The sequence below is a fragment of the Lissotriton helveticus genome, chromosome 12 (assembly GCF_964261635.1).
Source record: "Lissotriton helveticus chromosome 12, aLisHel1.1, whole genome shotgun sequence".
NCBI lineage: Eukaryota > Metazoa > Chordata > Amphibia > Caudata > Salamandridae > Lissotriton > Lissotriton helveticus.
The window spans coordinates 25,686,918-25,709,130 of record NC_136073.1 but is presented as its reverse complement, the minus strand read 5'-3'; the positions used below and the strand labels follow the sequence as shown (position 1 = coordinate 25,709,130).

The 22,213-nt window shown below is 44.9% G+C and overlaps 1 protein-coding gene across 7 annotated transcripts in view; it reads left to right on the top strand.

Moving 5' to 3' along the window:
- SLC25A42 (solute carrier family 25 member 42) overlaps window positions 1–22,213 on the top strand; it is a 169,254-nt gene that overhangs the window by 37,041 nt on the left and 110,000 nt on the right. For 3 of the 7 annotated variants that reach the window (XM_078671153.1, XM_078671151.1, XM_078671156.1), the window contains exon 2: window positions 9,027–9,147. In XM_078671153.1, the coding sequence (XP_078527279.1) occupies window positions 9,064–9,147 (84 nt within the window). In that variant the 5' untranslated portion in view covers window positions 9,027–9,063. Of the gene's footprint in view, window positions 1–8,341; window positions 8,512–8,805; window positions 8,940–9,026; window positions 9,148–22,213 lie in introns of those variants that run through there. The other 4 variants (XM_078671154.1, XM_078671152.1, XM_078671150.1 and 1 more) reach the window with 3 other exon arrangements.

Below are 22,213 nucleotides of genomic sequence, written 5' to 3'. Positions count from 1 at the left end.
AAGCACTGACAGGCGGGACAAATGCACAATATTAACCAACCAGAGAGAATGAATTTTTAAAAGCAACCCAACTAACCTACCAAAAGTGATGGGCGTGTCCAAAGTCCTTGATAGCCCATATACCGAATACAGCATGCCTTGCAGAGCAGTGCTGACGCTGCCCAGGCTCAACCTAGAAATGACTGTGGGAACATTATCAGGGGTCCCAGTGATAATCTGGGATTACTGGTCCCACATTGTGACACGTTGAGCTGTTTAACACTGGGGTCCTAGGGCTTAAACTTACTATTGAGTGCAAAAGAGAGCATCAAGGACACCCCTTTAGCACTTTACCCTCAGGGTAGTGGAGTCTAGCAGTCCCAGTGCTTCGAGAGGTAGGTGGTGGGGCTTGAGACTCGGAACTCAATAAAACATCTGATAACAAGATATAAATCATTGTACCATCCGGTACTTCTGTTTTTTATTTTAAGTACTTTATTAGTAACACTCAACATAATTACTCTGCTTTGAAAATTGGCAGTTCACCTGCTGGATCATACTCAACCCTGATGGTGCAGGGGTGTTGTGTTTTATAAAATATCTACTTGGTGAAGGGTTAGGATGATTTAGAAACCTGCTTGTCCTTTAAAAACAAATAAAAACGTGTCCTTTTAGATGCCTTCATATTGCAGCATTTCTATTATTTCTGAGCTCTCATAAGCCTCTCCAATTACCCCAGCATTCTTAATATTTTAGGGCTTGGACTCTAGCAAGGCTCTGATTTTGCCACTCTTCCATAATTATGCATACTAGAGGGGCTGAAAGTAGATGAGAAGGGGTAGTTCCAGAGCTGGAATACTATGTGAGCCTGAGCTAAATAAATCACAACCATACTTGTTTACGGGTATTCACCATCTCTTCTCCAACCGCATCTTACCATGGAAATGGTCGGAAATTGACTCTTTATTTAGTATTGGTGGAGCAGGATGTTTTTTCATGGTGGCAAATTGGTGTTGTAGTTAGTGAATTTGCAATTGATGAGTAGATTTTTGCATGAGCGAATATGCAAATGTATATTTCTCAAGCGGAAAAGGAAATCTCAAACATTTGCTAGGTGTATGGTTTGCAGACCAACTGTTTTTTAGGTCTTGTAAATTCCTGAAAGTCCTACATCTGCGATAATGCTAGGATATGTATCTGCAGGTGCATTTTTGTAACTTGTTTTGTAATTGGGTCATAATATATGTTCATGCTATGCTGTTATGTGTATTTGTAAAGTGCACTATCACCCGCAAGGGTTTCCTGGGGCTGTGCAGCTGTGTGTACCTAGCCCTGTCTAGGAAAGATTGGTTAATTGAAAAGCCAAGTCTCAGGTTCTTGTGGAATTCAAGAAGAGAGGAGGCAGCTCTAATGTGGAGTGGAAGTCCGTTCCACACTTTGTGTGATGTAAGAGAACTCCCATCCTCCTGATCTTGTTCTGTTTATACCTGGGATGTGTGCGACGCACAAGGTATCTGGGTGGCCGGAAGGTGATGTGACTATTCCGTTAGGTGGGGGCCTAAGTTGTGAAATGCATTGACTGTGTGTGTGAGGAGTTTGAAAGTATCAGGACCCAGTGGAGCTCCGTGTGATGTGATTTCTGTGTGGGAGGTTGAGGATGAGTCTAGCTGCCAAGTTCAGCATGGTTTGTAGTTTTATGGTAAGTTGCTTGGTGATTCCGGCGCAGATGTGTGCCTGTAGTCTGACTTGCTGTTGACTTGGGCGAGTGACTTTTTTTCAGGTGTTACTGTGAAGTCATTTGAAGATCTTCAGCTATATAACAAATTGAGGAGTACCACCAAAGATGAGGCTACGTAGCCGATATTGGTGGAATGAGACTAGTGTGAAAGAAGAAGTCCTTCCTTGTTTTTTAGGAACCCCTCACTCACCGACCTGGTCGGTGACATGCTTCATCATCGGGGCCACCTTGACAGCCGAGTGCCGCCAAGGTGTGCTGCGACACCTGGAATACAGTGGAGCTGGTATGTGAGTGATGAATGTGAAAAAAGGAAAAAGAGTCAGTGAATTAAAAATTGTCCTGGTATGACTTATCAAATATTATTTATTTTAAGGCTACTGGACAATATTAAAAACAGTGTGTGTTGATACAATAAAGGCTTTAATAGGACCTAGTGTATCTATAGTATGTGTGGGTCTACATGTTTCAAACCAGAGTGGGAGTTACCGGTTTTTCATCAGGACCAAAAGGATGTGAAAGGAGTTGGGTGGTCAAGGTACACTAACACCCTGCCATACCTGCAACCCTTTCAGGACCCTAAATAGCGAAATTGCTAAGTGGGTAAAAGTAAATTGTAACCCAAAAAGTGGTTACTCAAACATAACAAAAACCTGAGAAAGAAAAGAGAGGATTAGAAGTCACGAAAATTCTTTACATGCCTGTAACGTAGTGAAGTGACGTAGTCCGCTCTATCTCTGAATCATTCCACATTCATTTAATGCGAGATATCCATAGTGTGGTTTATCAGCATGAATTCTAGGAGCTACTTGATCCTGAAGGGGCACACCTATCAATATGGGTGTGAGGGTGAAAACGCACAAAAAATCCTATCTTTTAAGTCAGTCTTACACAAGCTAGTTTGTGCGTGCCTAAGTCATGATTCTGTATGACTAGTGCCAGGGATTGCCGACGTGATAATATGTCAACTTGATCCAGCGTCACATACAACACAAGACAAACAACACTTAACACATCTATTGCCAAAAGATGCTCACTCCGTAATGGAGAAATGCTAGCTGCACGGGGTTTTGAGGGGAGAGGCAGCAGAGCGCAAAACGTATTCTGTGAAGTTAAACGGAAATGGGGATAGAAAAAATATCAGAACATTGTAAGTTACCTCCTATTTTCGTGAAGGATGTCCGGAAACAGAAGCGTTTCCAAGAGTCTAGGGTCTACTTACAGTTTCTCTGCTCGGAAAACGGCATTAAACCTACTCAGCCCCTCCGCGCTCCCGTGCGGGACAGAAGTGCAGCGTTCGAGTTAAAGGCAGCCGCCATTGCGGGCGCGGGGGGCGTGGCAGGCCGGCAACGCGTCATGACGTCACGTGATCACGTGAACGTCATGCGTGCGTCGGGTTGCCAGGGGGACACGATGTCAACACAAGCCTCCGTAAAGCGGAGTGGGAACGAGCCGTCTATTTTGATTAGCAGGGGGCTCAGAGCGGGGAATTAAACAGAGTGTTTCTAGTTAAACCCCTGGTATGATTACAGCAGGTCTTATGGAAAGGGGGAAAAGACAGGGTTTCGTTAGGGACAAAAAACGAAGAGATAAGAACAATAAAAAAGGGGGGGGGGCTCCATGTTTGGAGTCACACTGAACCTATAATGGAAACTAGGCATAGGGGTTCAAATGCATTCTAGGGACTAAGGGAATGCAATCTAATTTGAAAACAGGGTTTGAGGGTAAGATATTCTTATCCATACTATTCATGAGAATAGTTGTTTGATTGTAAAAATTCCATCAAAAATGGGGGAATTTCTGCAGAAAAAAGTTTTGGCACTTTAGGAAAGTACAGAGGCCCAGGAAATATTATCATTCAACCCATACTTGTTGGTGGACAGTCTATACACCCATCTTTGTTCTTTTTCAAACAGGCGTTTCTGTAGGTTAGGTCCTGGAGTGATTTGCTCAATGACAGTCCAGAACATATCATTGGGGGTGTGACCTTTTTCAAGGAAGTGGTCTGTCAATCGGGTTGCGGCTTTTTTGCAGCGTATGGTGCTGCGATGTTCGCAGATTCTCTGTTTTATTTTCCGGGTCGTCATCCCAATGTATCGCTTTTTGCACGTGCATTCGATCAAATAGACTACATTTTCGCTGTTGCAGTTAGTGTGCGCAATTTGCCTCCAGGTTTTTCCTACTTCTAGGTCTAGAGTCTTTGTATTTCTGGTTAAATGGCACACACTGCAATCTCCACAGCGAAAGTGTCCGGTCACATCGGGTAGGCCCCACGTTCTGGTTATGGAGGTGGTGGGCGTTTTCTTTGGCTTTGGTCTAGTGTTTACAAGAGTGTCTTTCAAGCTCTGAGATTTCTTGAAGGAGAACAAGGGTTTTTCCCAATGTAAATTGCCAGTGTTTATGATTCTCATTCCACCAATATCGGCTACGTAGCCTCATCTTTGGTGGTACTCCTCAATTTGTTATATAGCTACCTATCCAGGGGAACGGGAGTACCCTTCCGTCCACTCAAGTGGATAAAATCCCTTTACTCTCTATACCTTGTTATATATTTGAAGATCTTCCTCAGCATCTTCAGGGTGTAGAGACAGGAAGTGATGGCGTTGACTTGTGCTGTCATGTCCAATTATTCTGAGGTTCCTGGTGTGGGTGCTGGATGTGGCTCTGAGTTCGACTGGCCTCCTGTTGGAGTCCCATGGCGAGGTGTTCTTGCTGAAGATCATTACATGTGTCTTGACAGTGTTGAGCTTGAGACAGTTGACTTTCATCCAGTTAGCGATTATTCTCTTGCAGATGGTGAACTTATTTAGTTAGTTGCTGGTCTTGTCTGAGATGGAGAGTATGGGCTGCAGGTCATCGGCATAGGAAAGGATCTTGATGTGTGCTTGGGTGACTTTGGCCAGAGGGAGCTTGTATGAACGAAGAGGGTGAGGTGAGCTATTAACCGTGAGGCACACCTCAGAAGAATTTGCGGTCTTTCAGGGAGTAAAGTACCAGGCTGGCAGCTTGTGTTCTCTCTGTTAAGAAGGAGCAGATCCAACTGAAAGCGGGTCCTTGGATACCAATATTTGTTTTGGATAACAATAATAGTTTTACACAGATTCTCCATTATATATCTTTTTTCTGATATTGGCATGAATCAGCCATTTTACTAAAGGTTGCTTCAGATAAAAGGTATTTAACGTTGCACATTAATTTAGGAAAAGGTTTTGTACATTCTTTTGGCTCCATTTCATTTTGAAACAATCACCAATCTTGCTTTGAAGCATCTGCTCATATTTATATATAATTATTGAGAAATATAACCGCATTGTAAGTAGCCGCAGATTATTAAATTTTGCTAACCTGTGAATACTGAAACCACCGTCAGTAATGCAAACCATGCTCACTGCTCCATGCATTTCCTTAGAGCACCTAAAAACTAAAGACTTTGCTTTAATATACCATATAAGTTAGAACAGTTTGTCCATATGTCTACAAATCTTGCCTTTATGACAGACAACCCTTCTTTGCTGATCTATACTGTTCTATAGTAAACTGGTAGCCAGATGGTTTTTTGCTGAGGTAGGTTGAGTCTACTTGCCCAGTTGACAAAATAAAGATTCCAAATGTTGTACGGGACACAATACCGTATCAAGACTGATCACGGTCGACTAACTTGAACTTATTTGAAGGACGCCACCTCCACGCAGCAAGACAACCCTAACCTCTCAAGATAATTTCCCAGACTGTGCACTAGGAATATGGATTGAATCCGGTGTAACGTACAACATTATATGGAAGATTTTAGTGATTTACAACCCGCGTTTTCCTGGCCTACCGTCGGGGGAAGAAGATAGAGTGTGTGATGTCCGATTTCCCCGATATACCAGCAGGGAGACAAGATCCGTTCAAACCAGAACATAGCACAACCAATTTTCTTGGCCTTGAAAAAGTCTTTTGTTAAGACGAAACACGTGTCGGCGGTGTATGCTGGAAAAAATAACAACTTTTTAATGTATATGGAATAAAAGATTTGGAATATATTCTTCAGCCTCTGGATCCATATTTTGAAACAGATATATGAACTTTCAATTTGAATATCACTAAAGATTGAGGATTACCATAATCATTTTATCTATCTGTATTATGATTTGCAAAGGAGGATGACAACTTTGCACAATACTAATTAATTTCAAGAGTGCTTGCCGAACCTGTTCTTTTTGGACAAAATAAACCTGTTGTCCTTTACCCCAAATAGCATGTTGTAGGAGCTCGCCGATGGATATTTCACACTCGTATGGACATCGTTGACTGGGTTTTATTATTGATATAGGACTTCTGGTAGTCCAGTTTCTGAGGATGTACTCTTTAGAGTGTTTCACTTAGTAGGCATTGGGGCTTTTGACGTGGTAGTCAGTGCAGTAATGAGGTGAATTATTGTTGAAAAGTGTGTTAAAAAAACACAAAGGGAAGATTTGTGTTGTGCGTCAGCATTGAAAGGCTTGGGAAGTAAGGGCTGGGCATTCATTGATATACCCAAGATAATATAACTGAGCAAGGCGAGTTGAGAACCTTGCCCTGCTGGAAAGTCAGCAGTAAGTCCACAAGAGCAGCTCCTATATCACATGATTTGTAAAGCTAGCTTCCCAAATGCAGGGAGACACGTTTCTGTGGGTGAGGCCACATCTGCCCATGTGAAGTGACTCCCTGTGGTGTTGACGTGGTGATGTTCCCTGAGCTGGGGGATGAGAATTAGAGGACGCACTGTAGTTTATTTTGAGATGTGACTCAATGGCTGGAAAGCAATCTTGCGGAGTGGAAAAAAAAATAGCTTTTTGTGGCAATGCAGATGAACACAGCAGGGAGAGTTTCCTTACCCTGCCATACCTGCCGGATTTAGCCACCACGGCATTTGACCATTTCAGGCAAGTCTGGTGGTTCCCATGTTTTTTAAATGATTGTTACATTTATTTTGTTTTTTGTGAAGCTTTAGCATGTGACGACAGAATTCTTTTTTTTAACTTTCATTTAATTAAACTGTCACATAGGTTACACAATAATAACTGAAGACCAAGGAGGTGTCCCCCACACGTCCTTTGTCTTCAGTTACTTAAACTGTTGCAATGCCAGACAGTTCCACATAATTAGGAAAGATACAACCTTGTAGTTAGCAGCCTTGGCAAGCAGTGTTATGGCTCCCAGTATCCACCCAAAAAAATCTTAGGAATCACTGCTGGCAAAATGGACTCTTTTTAGTTGCCAACTTGGAAATGTTGACCCACTTTTCTGCTCTTCCGTGGAATAACCTTTTATGCAGTCACAATACCTCTCTGTATGCATACATTCGAATAATCCAATCATCTGTAATGGGATATATTAAGATATTTATCCTGAAGCACAATTTCATAATAATCTCAAATACCTCGTGCTCTCTCACCACTCTCCAAAACCCAAAGACCCTCTAAAATAAGTGTGAGTACATTCCCACCTCGTCTAATTATCCCCAACATATATCGGTGCCTAATAGTTTTTTTGTTGTTGTCTTATGTCTCAAATGTTTTATAAAACAAATCACGTGGTGTTACCCTCCAAGGCATTGCCAAAATAGACCTTTGGAACAGACAATAAAACTACCCTTGGGTCCTGTCACGAAATCTTGATCCTGTTTCATATCCAAATCAACAAAACGTGAGGTAATTACCTGATCACAAAAAAAAACCAATGACAACAGATATGTTTATGCATATATTACTCTCTTTATCCCCACTCATGTCAACATAATATGTCAGTAGGATGTGTTAATAGTTGCTTTAACGTCCTAGTTTCATGTGTCCCACAGACTGTGGTGTGAAGGTCTTTCCTGAGCGAGCTGCGAATGTGATTGAAAATATGCCTTGTTTGTGAAAGTGCTGAATGAACTCTTCTGATCTTTCTGTGGAGGGGGCATGGTTAGTGTGCGCAGGGAGATAGGTAGGTGCATTGTAAAGGTTGAGTGACCAGGAGAATCAGTGATGTTTTTCTGGGTAGATGATTGTATAAGTGATAGCAGAAGCTTGTGAGTGACTTGTTGGAGCAAAGGCCAAGCAGATCAAGCGGGCATTAATGCGGCAGAGATCCTGGATTTCCCCAGAGATGCCACTTGCAGCAGAAGCATGCCCAGGCTGACTGATGATCTGTTACAAAGTTGCCAGTTTGGCCATCTCCCAAAAGCTGGGCATCCTGCAAGAAATTAATATCTTCCGCTTTCCGCAAGACCATGAACATCTGATAATCATTATTTTTATGATTAATTTGATTTCGGTAAGGCATGATTAAAAGTATCTGATGAGGCGTCAGCGAGTTGGGGAATAGTACATTTAATATAACTGTGGACTTGTAACTCAAGTGGGTAGATGGCTGTGCAAGTCTTCATGGTATAGTTGTATGGTGGTGGAAGGGCTTGAGTGCCAGGTGCTGCTGGAGAAGGTTCAAGTCAAGTCACTTGGGTCTGAGGAGCAGTGGAGCAGGTAGTGCAAGAGTGCTGCGCAATCGCCTGGACCCGCGCCCACAGGGTGTAGGTGAGGCCCTTCCTCCTAGTGGTACAATGCAACAAGGTGGGAGGAAACTTCACTCTTCGCTCTCTCCTCTGTGTGTGGAACCGGTGTCTCTGTCGCACAGTCGACGCAGCCGGCGTGCTCCTCTGCTGACCATTGCCCTGTCCATCGCCACTGTGTGCTATGACTGCACCGTACAGGGCTAACCAGCGACATGGAACGCAAGAAAACTGAAAATGATACATCCCTTCCAAATGGAATACTTTTAGTGCAGAGATACATGTAAGAATAACTCGTGCACCTTTAAAAAGAGTAGCATTGCCTGTAGTCCTTGAGAGCCGGGGGGGGGGGGGGTGTTACTCCTTTATTTCGAGTCACTTTGAAGTTGCCCACCTTGGCGCAGATTTCGGACACGAGTTCGGAGTTGGCTCGACTGGTGGGAATTTTAGGTGCCCAAAATAACAGCCTGTGCCCGCCCCCTTCACGCCAAACTTCCTAGAGGTCTTGCACAGAGCCCCCGCTCGGGCCTTGGGTTTCAGGTTTCTGTGCTGCTCGTCCTGTGGGGGATTTAAGTACATGTGTGTTTGCGGTTCTCCCTCGGGCAGAATACTTAAGCGGCTGTCCTTGCTCCCTGGGTTCGTCCTCTGTGACCGGATCACCGTAGAAAGGGCTCGGGCAGGGCTGTGGCCCATGTGGGGGAAATTATTAAAGTAAAACACGGTTTCCTGCTAGTAGTGCAGTGCTCGCCGACTGAGACCGATCGATCCACTGATCTGCTGCTTCTCTTTCCCTTCCAGCAGACGCCTCTCGCCCCCTTTGGCGCCCGCGCCTGGTATGGATAATGGTGTAAAGGAGAGTAAAGCGGGTTTAACCAAGAATGAGCTGCAGGCGGTCCTTCCTGCCGCCGTTCAGCCCCAGGTAAGGCGTTCATGTGTAAGTGCTTGGACACTGTTTGCATTGTGCTGTGTTTGTTGGGGGAGGGACGGTAGAAAGCAACCTTTCACCCACAGGACTCGCGAACACGCACGAGCTTTGTGGAATTTAACCTTACTTGAAGGACCACTCGCTGCTAACGGCTGTTTATCAAGTTCAGTTCTCGGGCAGCTGCTGAAACACCTCTATTTTCTGTAAATTGACATTTGTTAAGATTTCACTTCACAAAGGGTGTTACATTTACTGCATTAGATAACATCACAGGAAGTGCCAGCTAGAGTCCTCTGTGCATGAAAGCATTAGCCTGTGATTGTGTGTAGTTCAAGTGCCCCTTGGGCGTTTCTCGTGCATAGACTTGTAGATGACAGCATATTTGTCTCGTTGATGGGACCTGAAAAGTACAGGCAGTGCTGAACCTCACACTGGAGCAGAGTTGTAGAACCTTCTGTCGGAGCGAGCACGTTTTCACCTTTATTGCACTTTCCGTGGCCTGATCAACATGCAGCGGCAAGTGTAGACTGGGCCGCCCTTGTAAGGCACTTTACACAAAAGCTTTCAGAATTTCCACTTAGCAAAACTGTTCTTCCTCGGACAGTCATGCCATGGAACCTGTATCCACTGAAATAAAGAATAGAGCCGTACTTGGATGCATTAAGTCAATCTTCTGGCAGGAGTATGAGGTAGCCCTCGAAATTTCATGAGTCTTAAGTCTCGGCAAACCAAAAAGTCTTGATTACTCTTCTAGTAATCTATGGGCAGTACAAAATGTAAACTGCATGTAATCCTTTTTCATCAAGGACATTGATAGTATTTCTGCATGTATCCATGTACGAAACATGTTTTTCAGGAGAATTGTTTAGATGATGTAAGAATAGCTTATTTAATGAAATGTTCTCGAATACATTAGTTATAACTCAGTAAGTTTTTTTGTGTTTTTTTACTTACTAACGGTCTGCGAATAAGTTTACAACTAACATTTACTATATCTTTCAAGTACCCCACTTTTTGTGAGAACACCAGCACAATTTGCAATAGACCGCATGTATACTCAATACGATCTTGTTCTCATTGGGGAAGGTCATTACAGCCACAGACATGAACATTCTATTTTCACATTACTATTGATTAATAGTTTTTCTCTCTTCAGGTAATTGACACTTGTGATGGATACTTCTACCTGTAGATTTCTCACCTGTTGATTATCACTACAGTTTCTCCATGCTCCCCGATGCTGATTCTGAGTTCCTTACTTTGATTTGTCACTTCATAGATTTTTCTTAGAGCATTTTCTCTTTAAAAACTTTTCAGTCCAGTACCACAGCATGAACCACAAGGCAATAAAAGAATGCAAGGCAAAAGACTTCCTTGCCTGCGCAGAACGTTTTTGTTCATGTTCCATTTTGAGGTCTCCCTTGAGAACGCACTCTTCCTCTCAGTTGAAATCTTCCCAGATGAAACAAAGGAACATAGTGCATTCTTCTCTATGCCAGTCGAGGTTCAAAGTTAAGTTTCCACGGCTCCCTTCACCCCCAAAGGAGTCTTCGTTTGGAGCTTAAGCTTGTGGATATCACTCTGTCCGAAAGACCGCCTCCCAAAGTGCTAGCTCCAGGGCTTTTGTGAGTCCCACTACAGCTGACGCATTTTATGCTGCTGGCACTTGATTATGCAGAATTCTCTGCCCTGTGGCTGAGCCAGCCCTTTTTTCCACACGATAATAGAGCCATTTCAGTGCTCGTTGGTCCCCTCTAGTGCGAATCTGGGCTCCATTCGGACTGGTCAGGGTTCAATTTAGGGGACCACAAGTGGGTCCTTTCATTCCACTAGTAAAGCCTCTGCGGGATTCATTCTGACACTGCGGCCTTTATCAGTATGCCTTTAAAGGGCATTGCCTCGGTGCTGCAGTGTAAAGGTATAGAGGCACGTCCATCTCTGTACGTCGGGTCAACTGGCAGACACGTATGATCTATTTGGATCTGACTCGAATCCTGCACAAATGCAAGAAAGCGTCCAAAATGCCACCCATAACCCCAGCTTGGCGGCAATTATGCTGCCTCCCCCCTCCCTCCAATACTGTGGGCTTCTTAGCATTGCAAAATGCGAGTGAACTTGACTCTTCCCCTGACATAGGTTGGGATTAAAGCCTTTGGGATTTCGTCTACTTCCTATGCTGATAACACTTAATAGGTGTTTGTCTTTGGACTCCTTCAACTCCGAAGTCGGTGTCTCTGAGTCTTAGGCGTCATCGCAAAGATGAGTTCTCGCCAACTCCTTCCCCAGGCGTGTCTCCGGCTCCGAGGGCTGTTACTCCACCAGCACAGAGGTCTGTTACTCCACCTCCAGCACTGGCGCCAAGAACACTAACTCCACAGCTGGAGCCGAATTTGGTGCCTCCTCGTACAGCTTCAGAGCTCTTTGTTCTGGATCCATCATATCCTGCTTTCCCTACTCTAGGATCAGATACATCACAATTTTTTAAATGCTATGTTTAGCATTTTCGCAAGGGCTGCAAATCCATCTGGTGCACCTGCTGGCCCCTTGGATCCTCTAGCTTATTCTCGGAGAGGTTTTCCCTCTCATTTTCCACAGGCATCATTCATGCCCTTTATACCTGGGATACCAAGAAGTTGTCTTTTCCATCCACGCCTGATGATAGAGAATCGAAGCGAATGGAGCAGTAGGCACCCAAATGTTTTTCGGAGGCGAGTATGGTCTTGAAATCTACCAATGCTACATGTCTCTTGGCACGTTACATTCACGTCCTCATGGATACAGCTAAGGAGGTCGTTCCAAAATGGCCTACGGAGGTCCAGGGGCATTTTTCTGAACTGTTGACTGCTGCTCAGACTGCTGCACATCGAGTAATCTAATCCGGGCCTGACATGGCGGACTCTGTGGCCAGAGCAGTGGGATCTGCTGTGGCAACGAGAAGGCATGCCTAGTTACAGGGTTCATGCTTTTCACCCGATGTCAGGTTACGTTACTTAACTTACCTTTTGATGGGCCCGCTTGTTTGGAGCTAAGGCAGATTCTGCTCTGCAGTGCTTTAAAGATAAATGTACCCAAATCTCACCTGGTGATATTTCAGCGCAATCTTTTCATAGGGGTAGTACTGGACAGTGAGTTGTGCCTTCCCTCCTCCACAGAGGATTCAGGACATCCAGGCTTTGATTAAACTGCGTCAGAATAAAGCATCTGTTCCAGACCTGAAAGTCTTGCACTTGCTTGGTCTGTTTGCTTCTTGCATTCTGTTGGTCACCCATGTATGCTGGCATATGGGGGCCCTCCAGTGGTGCCTCCCCAGGCAGTGGTTTCAACACAATGGGGATCTCGAGGAGATGGTTAGAATCTTCAGAGACACTGCAGTGGATCTTTAATTATTGAGTGTTCCAGGCAACCTGTCTCAATGGAAGCCGTTTCATCCTCCTCCATGATGATGAATAACAACAATGTGCGTCAGCTAAAATCTTCAGGTAAATTAAAAGAACATCAATTGCTTTCATGTCCAATTAAAACGTTTTTACATAAAGCATTGCAGCAGACCCTTGCATCAAAGTTCGAGAAAGGCAAGATTACTTCAGGTTATGTGCAAGAAGGTGTGCACTACTTGTCGGACTGAACCATGAAGACATTATCTCCAGTTTTCAATCCCATTAGTTCTCCGATTCTGAGGCCCTCACCCTTTAGCAGCATGTGTTTTGCCCATGGTCCCAATTCTCTAGTAAAGTGTATGTGCTCTGTGCAATAATGTGGCCTAAAAACGTAGACTTTACGTTACATGCATCCCCTTACTCTATGGATCGGCCCCCGAAAACAAACAGTTTTCCGGTTCTTCCTCCATTTCCCTTTGGCAGTGCCTATTTTGCCCTGAGTCCAAGTTCTTTGATGAAAGTGCTTGTGCTTTGTTCCGTCATGGAGCCTAAAGCAGACTTTTAATGAGTGAGGTAGTTGGTGATCCCTAATCACTGGTGTTCCTAATATGAAGGTAAGTAAATTCTGTCGAAATGCTATATGCTCCGCCCACGGCATGTGTTTGCTGATATAGGGACGTGACCTTGTGATTTCATTTTGGTTAGACGAAATGTCCAACCCCTGGCTTTAGTTTAAAGTAATCCAGTATCAGCTTTTGCACTTAGTGTGGGTTTTGAAGGGTGCCAAGACTGGGCTGTAGAGGGTCCCTGAGAGTTTGTGTGAATCTCCCACAGTGAGCCAAGGTGGAAGGGTCCTTTTGTGTTAAACATATTGCTGAGGTCTCTAGGCTGGTACCTGCTCCTTCCCTGAGATATAGTTTCCTGAGTAGGATTCTCCTTTCGTTGGCTATGGCAGGACAGCCATGGTTCGTGTTTATAGTTACCGAACCTACAGGCTCCTCCGTATTTGTTTTGCCCAAGCCCCGTTAAAATCCACAATCGGTAGTGCCAGCAGTCGCATGTAATGATCTCTTTTCTGGTTTTTGATTGAGAGAAGCTGAGAGGTAAGGTTGAGGTTTGGTTACCAGATATGAGGCATTTCACAGGGCCAGGAAAGGGGAAGTTTTTAATGAGGCCTGGTCTTGCTGGAATAAGGCTAATTGCACTTGTCTATTGATGCTCTTTTTCCAGGTTGCATAGGGGATACAAGACAGGACAAGTACAGATTGATTTATCTCCGTGGTGACAAGTGCTCTGTTAAGCTTGGTATTCCACTGGGAGGTGATTTCAAAATACAAATGTAGTATTTAAGAAAGTCAGCATCGATGGTTAATGCTTGTTTGACCAGTCCAAGTTCCAGCCTGAGTCATGCCCTAAGCAGATGTTTTGGTAGTTGGAAGATCTTTTTGTAGCCCATGCACTGATTCCAGGATTCCAGAGCAGGCTCCCGGGAACACTTGATGTCCGTAAGAAAGTTCTGAGAGAAGGGATGCTTGAATGGCTTTCCTTATACCCTCTGCGGCCAGACTTTTTAGGTTATTGTTGAGTTTGACTAAACCATAAGTAATGGCCATTGCCTTCTTCGGCAGGTCATTTTTATGACCAAATGGTTGGGCAGATACTGTGAACCAGAACCCAGGATATTTATATTTCGGAGCTGACGAGATGGACATTGGGCCCATAGTGCATGCAACTTGTTTTTTATTCTTGTGCAAGCAGAATATAAGGATCTTTGTCTTGTCTGGATTGATGGTAAGGTGATTCTTTGCTCTATAACTGTGTAGGCTAGTCAAAGCACGGTGGAGCCCCACTTTGGTATGGCCCATGATGACTATGTCGTTCGCGTATTGAAGGATGTGAAGGGGGCGTTGGCCTAAGCGGAACCAGATATCTATTAGACAGAGCTTTCTCTAAATCTACTGTGTATGAGTTTAAAAGTAAGGGTGCCAACACGCAGCCTTGTTTCAGACACTCAATGGTGCGAATTGTAGCAGGTAAAGATGTTGGGCCTGTTCCCACTCTTACCCAAGTGTCAGAATAGAGGGAGATTATGGCCGTTAGGAGAGGGGATGGAATTACCCAGCTTGCTAATTTCTTCCAAAGGGTGTGTCCGTCAACCTTATCAAATGCTACGGTGTGATATATAAAACAGCAGAACAATGGTGGTTGGTTTTGTTGGGTGGTTTGATGGCAGAGGGCGGATAATGCTACAGTGTTGTCGGTAGAAGCAGGTCCTGCGTGGAAGCCAGTTTAGGGGAAAAATGTGGTTGACGTTATTTTATTGGCCGGAAGACACTCCACTAAATCTGTCTATGCTGGTAGGGGGGCTAAATTTGTGAAATGGTGCGGAGAGAAATCAATTGATCCCTTAAATGCCCATTTATGTAAAGTTCTCAGTTTTTCCCTTTCCCTGGCGCAGCAGGGTTGTGTAGTGGCAACTGTTAAAGGTTAGTTATCTGTCTTGTCGGCTTTTCTTTGTTTGCCAGATCAAACCTCTGTTTAAATCTCCTATAGTTATGAGATTCATTAAGGGTCTCACTAATCGGTTTTCCCCTTTACTATGCATTAGTGGGATTTGAATTTGGTTCTAATATTTTTGATGGGTGAGCCATTTGAACCTTTGCATTTAAAATTATATTTTTGGTGGCAATCACATCAGCTAGGAGGGTGAGTGAATTGCATTTTCTTAGTACCAAGCCTCCTTTTACAACTTTCCATGCGGATAAGGTTGTTCTTAGGACCAGAGCTGCTTTCCTGCCTAAGTTGGTTGCGCCAATTAATTTGGGGCAATCTATCACCGTACCTACTTTCTACCCTTCCCCTCACCGTTCAAAGGAGGTGGAGAGACTTCATCACCTGATTCCCAAATAGGGCTGTGAGCTTCTACTTGAACAGAACCAATGACTTCAGGCTGGATAATCAACTCAGACCAAGACATTGGATCACTGTTTCTGACGGAGAAGGGAAAGGAGAGTCTAGGTTATCCAGTATTAAGGTATCTTTCATAGATTTACATGCCTGAATCATTCCCCATCGTCGGGATGGGAGTCCCCGGTACATAAATAAAGTAATGTCTCATTAGACATATAGAGTAATAGGCCAAGGGCCTCACCTTAGTAACATATCCATGTCCATTTGTAAAAAAGGACCAAACTTTGGAGTAGAGCCAATCATCTATCACCACCCTCTGGAACCTTCCTGGAAGGAGCTCTAGTCCCTCAGATTTTCTACTGCACGTCGTGCTAAAGGAGTCTCCACTGAGCTCTGCTCAGCTTTCCTTGTTTCTAGATTTCCAGTGTTTCTTTCTTCAAAATTCCATCTTCTGTGTGAAGTTATCAAGTTCTTCATGGCAGATACTCCTAAAAAAAGGCCTTTTTAGGCCCTGTGCTTCCTGTGGTAAAAAGAGACTTCATGTTGATGACCAACACAAGGACTGTCTCCACTGCCTTAACCCCGATCACTCCTCAAAGGACTGTAAGGTATGTTGTACATTTTCTTCAAAGACCCTCAAAGATCGGTAAGGACACCTATTAATTTGGCTGCAGAGGCTTAAAGACAAATACCAAGCCTTGTCTTCTGAGGAGAGTGAAAGCTCCTCCAAATCTTCAAAATCCTCTCAGAAAAGACCGAGTGGCTTCTCCAGGCCCTTTGTCGCAGCCACCTCAAAAGAAGACACACAAGAAGTCTTCAGAGGTACATCCCAAGGCTCTACCAGCAAAGGTTTCTCCTCAGGAGGTTTTTCACACCTTTAAGAAGCCTAGTTGCACCTCGTCGACGACTGCCTCGTCGACGGTGGCCTCGACGCCGAGAAAATCTCCGTCTACAGCTTTGTGTTTGACCTTTTCAACGACTACTGTTTCAACCTCTGTCGCGTCTTCATCATTGTCCACGTCGATGACGACTAATTCATCATTGACGGCTGGTAAGTCTGTCTCGTCGACGATAAAGATAAAGAAATCATCGTCGACGTCCAAACCAGCGTCGACGCTAAGATCGCCGACGACCGTGTCGACGCCTACGTCGATGAAGACTGTCCCGTCGAGATCTACCCCATCGTCGACGATGACACCATAGACGAAAACTCCATCGACGACGACAACACCGGCAACGGCTCCGTTACGTACCATGGTGCCCATCGGCGCTTCACCGCCGACGACTACACCGTCGACGGGCTCGTCGACAACAACGGAATCCAATCTACAAAGTGCGTATGTCCACCTCAAGATTACAAAACGCACGCTGATGCCGGTCCGGACTTCTTCTAGTAGGGTCCAACCATTGCCTCCAGCTCACCTTCTGGAGGAAGAAGATTCTAATGATGGCAGTATGTTTAGAACTGCGACAAGCCCATCTGAACTTAACGTCCAGTATCAGGACAGCTCGGACTATGACGACCAAGAACCAGAGGACCAGGCAGATTATCCTGCAGAGTGCCGTCCACCTCAACCTCCCATGGTTTGTCTACCTGCATCTTTGGTTTCCAATCTTAAATTTCTAATTACTGACTATAAGCAGAGATTTCCAACTTCTGCAACGTCTCCTCCTCCTCCAGTTGTCTCTCCACCGCCAAGGCCGCAGCCTCCACCTCTAATTTTACAGCCTGGGCCTGTCACATCACCGCCTCCGCCATCCACGGATGATGAGGAGGAGGAGGATCCACATGAGGAAGGGGTACTCAATGATTCCCAATCTACTTATGATGAGTGGGATGATTATGTAATCCCCTGTCCAGCATCCCCGGTGCCTGCTCAAGCTGACTCGCCTCCTGAAGATATTGAAGGATTTCATAATGTAGTGGAAAGAGCTGCACTGCGTTTCCAGATCCCTATGCCTTCACACCAACAGGATTGCTTCCTCTTTGATTTTAAGGAACCTTTTAAAAAATCTGTCGGATCTATACCTGTTATAGACTATATATGGGATCAGGGTGTAAAAATAATGCATAACCCTTCCTCGGTACCCCCAGTATTACCTCGTCTGGACAAAAAATACAGAGCTCTGGATACCGCTCCAGCTTGCCTAACCGGACATCTCAAACCTGACTGAGTCATCACACAAGCTGCTCAGCGGAAATCTAAAAACCCTTCCGTTCCACTGGCCGATCCTCCAGACAAGGAAGGTAGACGGCTTGATAATATTGAAAAACCTTTCTCGTCCATGTCAGCATTAACAGTGCATGCATCCAATTCCTTGGCACTGTTAGGATGCTATAACAGGCAGATGTGGGCGGACATTGCGCCATATCTTGGCGCCTTGCCGGATGATTCAAAGGAAGAAGCAAAAAAGATCTTGCTGGAGTGCGAACGTTCGGCGTCCAAAATAATCGATTGCGCGATGGTTATTGCCTCTACTGGATTTCGCCAACTGGCCAGCGCTGCTGTACTACGACACCAAGGTTGGCTGAAGGCGACGTCATTCCAACCAGAAGTACAAACAAATATTCTGGATATGCCCTACGATGGTCAGCTTCTTTTCGGCAACATATTGATGAAGCTCTTTAGGGCATAAAAAAGGATGCCGACACGGCTAGAGCTTTGGGTACCCTTCAATTAAAAAACCCTCCTTTTCGTGGCTCAAGAGGAAGAGGACAGTCTTCTACTAGAGAGGATTACCAACACTACCGATCTTCCTATTCTTCCAATCAGCAGTATCGGCTACAATATCAGCAACGTCAACAACCGCAATCAACTTACACTAAGTCCTCCTTTCGAGGAAAAGGAGGTCGAGAGAAAGACGCTGCTCGGCAACAATGACTTTCCACTACCGCCCGTCTCCACTTCCTCTCCACCTCCAGAGTTGGAGGAAGAATTTGCCATTTCCTGCACAATTGGAAACAAATCACAACGGACCGTTGGGTTCTGCAACTGGTTCAATTCGGACATTCACTAGAGTTTATTCAAATTCCTCCCCAAAACCCTCCCCGACCTATGCTTCACAAACATCTACGTCTTCTACTCCGGGAACTTTCACTTATGCTCCAGAAGGGAGCTATAGAAAGGGTTCCTCTTCATGAACGGGGGAAGGGGGTTTACTCCCGTTTTTTTCTGGTGCGCAAAAAGGAGAAGAAATGGAGACCAATCTTAGACTTGAGAAGTCTCAACAAATTCTTAAAGAAGCTGTCGTTTCGCATGACTACCATCCAAGAAGTACTGCAACTTCTCAGCGCAAACGACTACATGATGTCTTTGGAACTTTAGGGTGCCTATTTTCACATCCCTATCCTCCGGAACCACAAAAACTTTGAGGTTCGCAGTAGCGGGCAGACATTACCAATTCCATGTCCTACCGTTCGGACTCAAATCGGCACCATACATTTTTACGAAATGCCTTTCTCTGGTTGCTGCATATCTCGGACAACAACACCATCAGGTCTTTCCATATCTGGACGACTGGCTTGTCACAGCTCCCTCTCTCGAAGGTGCAACCAAGTCTTCCAACACCTGTCTGCAGCTTTTCAATTGTCTGGGACTCACTCTCAATCAGGACACGTCCGTCCTCCAGCCTTCTCAGCAAATAACATTCCTGGGTGCTACTCTCGGCCCGACCCAGAAGAAAGCTTTTCCATTGCAATAGTGACAAAATAGACTTCTTTACTTGGCAAATCACATAAAATCCAAAAAGTCTCTCAGTACGCCTTTTCAAATCCCTTCTCGGAATAATGTCTTCCTGCATTCTACTGATTCCTCACTGTCGCCTCCACATGCGCCCTCTCCAAGAGGCGCTGTAGGCTCAATGGGTTCAATGCGGAGGGTCGTTCGACAACGTCATCCTGGTGACCCCTCAAATGGTCACGGTTCTACGGTGGTGGACTCGTCCTCAGAATCTTTCTCAAGGCTTGCCTTTCTCACTTCCAGCTTCTCTACATACCATCACAACAGATGCGTCCCTGGAAGGTTGGGGAACCTTCCTCTAAGAAGTCCAAATCAGCGGAAAATGGTCTCTTTCCAAATGTAAACTTCACATAAATCTCCTTGAGCTGCGAGCTGTCTATCTGTCTCTTCTAGTGTTCCTTCCCAGGATCAAAAATTCTCTAGTGCTTGTCCAGATGGACAATACCACGACAATGCACTATCTAAACAAGCAGGGAGGTACTCGTTCTCTGACACTCTCTCGCGAATCACAAAAAATCTGGAACTGGTTGCTTTATCACAACATTTCTCTTCGAGCAGAATATGTCCCAGGAACAGACAACGTTCTGGCCGACTCTTTAAGCAGGCAACAAACATCGTGCCACAAATAGGAATTCAATCAGCGGACTCTCAACCGCATATTCTCTCAATGGGGCACCCCTCTCTTGGACCTATTTGCTACCAAGCAGAACGCCAAATGCCAACACTTCGCACGCTGGCATCCCCAAAAGGGATATCTAGGGAATGCCTTTGCGATCGCATGGTTCAACGCCTTTGCATACACTTTTCCACCGATTCCCCTGATTCCCAGGCTCCTCAGGAAATTGAAAGCGGGACCTTGCACGCTCATCTTGATAGCTCCAGCATGGCCACGCTAACATTTGTTCACGGAGCTTCATCTTCTCTCCCTGGAACCGCTGATTCCGTTGAAACCGTTTCCCTCTCTTCTCACAATGAACCACCAACAAGTCCAACGTCCTGATCCAGCATCTCTCAGATTATCAGCTTGGCTCCTGAGTTCAGAGAATTCCATGGCCTAGAGATTCCTCTGGACTGTAGAGCAGTTCTGGCTCGGGCTCGAGCAGACAGTACTAACAAAACATATTCCTTAAAATGGAAAAGGTTCTGCATCTGGTGCAAGTCAAAGAAATGCACCTTCTTTCGTCTTCTCCAGAACAAATATTGCCTCACCTTCTCCATCTGGCGAATTCTGGTCTTGCTCACGCTTCCATTAAAGTTCACCTGGCAGCAATATCTTGTTTCAGGAGATCCTCTGCAGGCCCTTCTCTTTGGTCTAATAGGTTGATTAAACAATTTCTTAAAGGCCTATTCAGGACATTCCCTCCTGTAAAGTCTTTACCTCCCACTTGGCAGCTCAACACAGTTCTTGCTCAACTTATGAAAGACCCCTTTGAGCCGATACACAGAGCTGATCTTAAGTAGCTTTCCTGGAAAACGGCACGGCTTCTAGCCCTTACCTCGGCAAGGTGAGTGAGTGAACTTCATGCATTTTAAATTCAATACCCTTTCCTTCAGTTCAAACACGACAGGGTTATACTGCGAACAAATCCTAAATTTGTGCCTAAGGTCCCGTCAGACTTTCATCTCAATGAGCCTATAGTCTTACGATCCTTTTTTCCAAATCCTCAAACAGTGGCAGAAAGAACCCTACATTCTCTGGATCTTAAACGCTGCCTAAAATGTTACATTGACAAGACAAAGACATTCCGCAAATCCAACCAACTCTTTGTGGCTTATGGCTTGTAGTCGACCTAGAAAAGGTCTTCCACTCACTAAACAAAGTATCTCTCGGTGGATCTCTGCAGCTATTGCTTTCTGTCACCAGCAAGCGGGGCAACCCTTGCGTTCCAAAGTTCGAGCTCATTCCACTAGGGCAATTTCTACCTCCATGGCACTCTTTGCAGGTGTGCCCATTACAGACAATTGCAGAGCGGCAACATGGAAGACATCGCATACATTTACCAAGCATTACTGCCTGGATACAGAACTCATGAAGGATGCTGCAGTGGGACAAGCGGTGCTCCGTCATCTTTTTCATTAGCGGCGAGCCCTTCCCTTCATCCCACCATCGTTTCTTCTATAAGCACATTTCTCTATTGTGTTCCTTACTATTCTTTTTGGTTGCAATTTGGTACTTTCTATTTTCACATTGATAAGTTGTTATCTGGTGAATTCATGTTTACTGTACCACTCAAAATGTGCTTATCATTGCTTACTACTCTGATTCAGGCATGTGAATCTATGAAGGATACCCTAATACTGGATAAGAAATGCGTTACTTACCTGTAACTGCAGTTATCCAGTATTGGTATCTTTCATAGATTCACATGCAACCCTCCCACCTCCCCTGGAAGGGCTCTCCTAGTTCTCTCAGTAATACAACTACTTAGCACTGCACTTACAAAACTCTGAGGGACTAGAGCTCCTTACAGGAAGGGTGGTGATAGCTGATTGGCTCTACTCCAAAGTTTGGTCCTTTTTACAAAAGGACATGGATTTATTTTGAAAGTTTTATATAGCGCGAACAAGATCTTTGCAGATATCAGAGCGCTTTACAAGGGCATGGGGATAAAAATACAAAGTAATAAAGTGTATATACAAAGTAATATTTGAGGTAGTTAGGTACAAGGTGCTAGTTACATAGGTAGGTCAAAGGACATGAGGTAGGTCACAGGTGAGGTAGTGTCGGTACACTGTGCATAGACAAACAATTGCGTCAATAGTATAAAGTACAATAATAAGGAGCATATACTTGCTTAAGTGTGTTTAAAATATTTAGAGTTTAAAGGTGGGCAAAGTTGAGGTGGGTGTGTGCAGGATGTATAGTCCCACAGGTGCGACAGTAGTAGAGAAGTAGGGATCGTTGAGGTGGAGTGGGTAAAGTGTGCAAAGTCAACCAGGTGGAAGAGGTGTGGCGCTGGGCCAGGGCGACTGACGCTGGAATCTGGGGACCACGGTTCGATCCCCGGCTCCGGCGGCAGGTTAGCCCAGCAC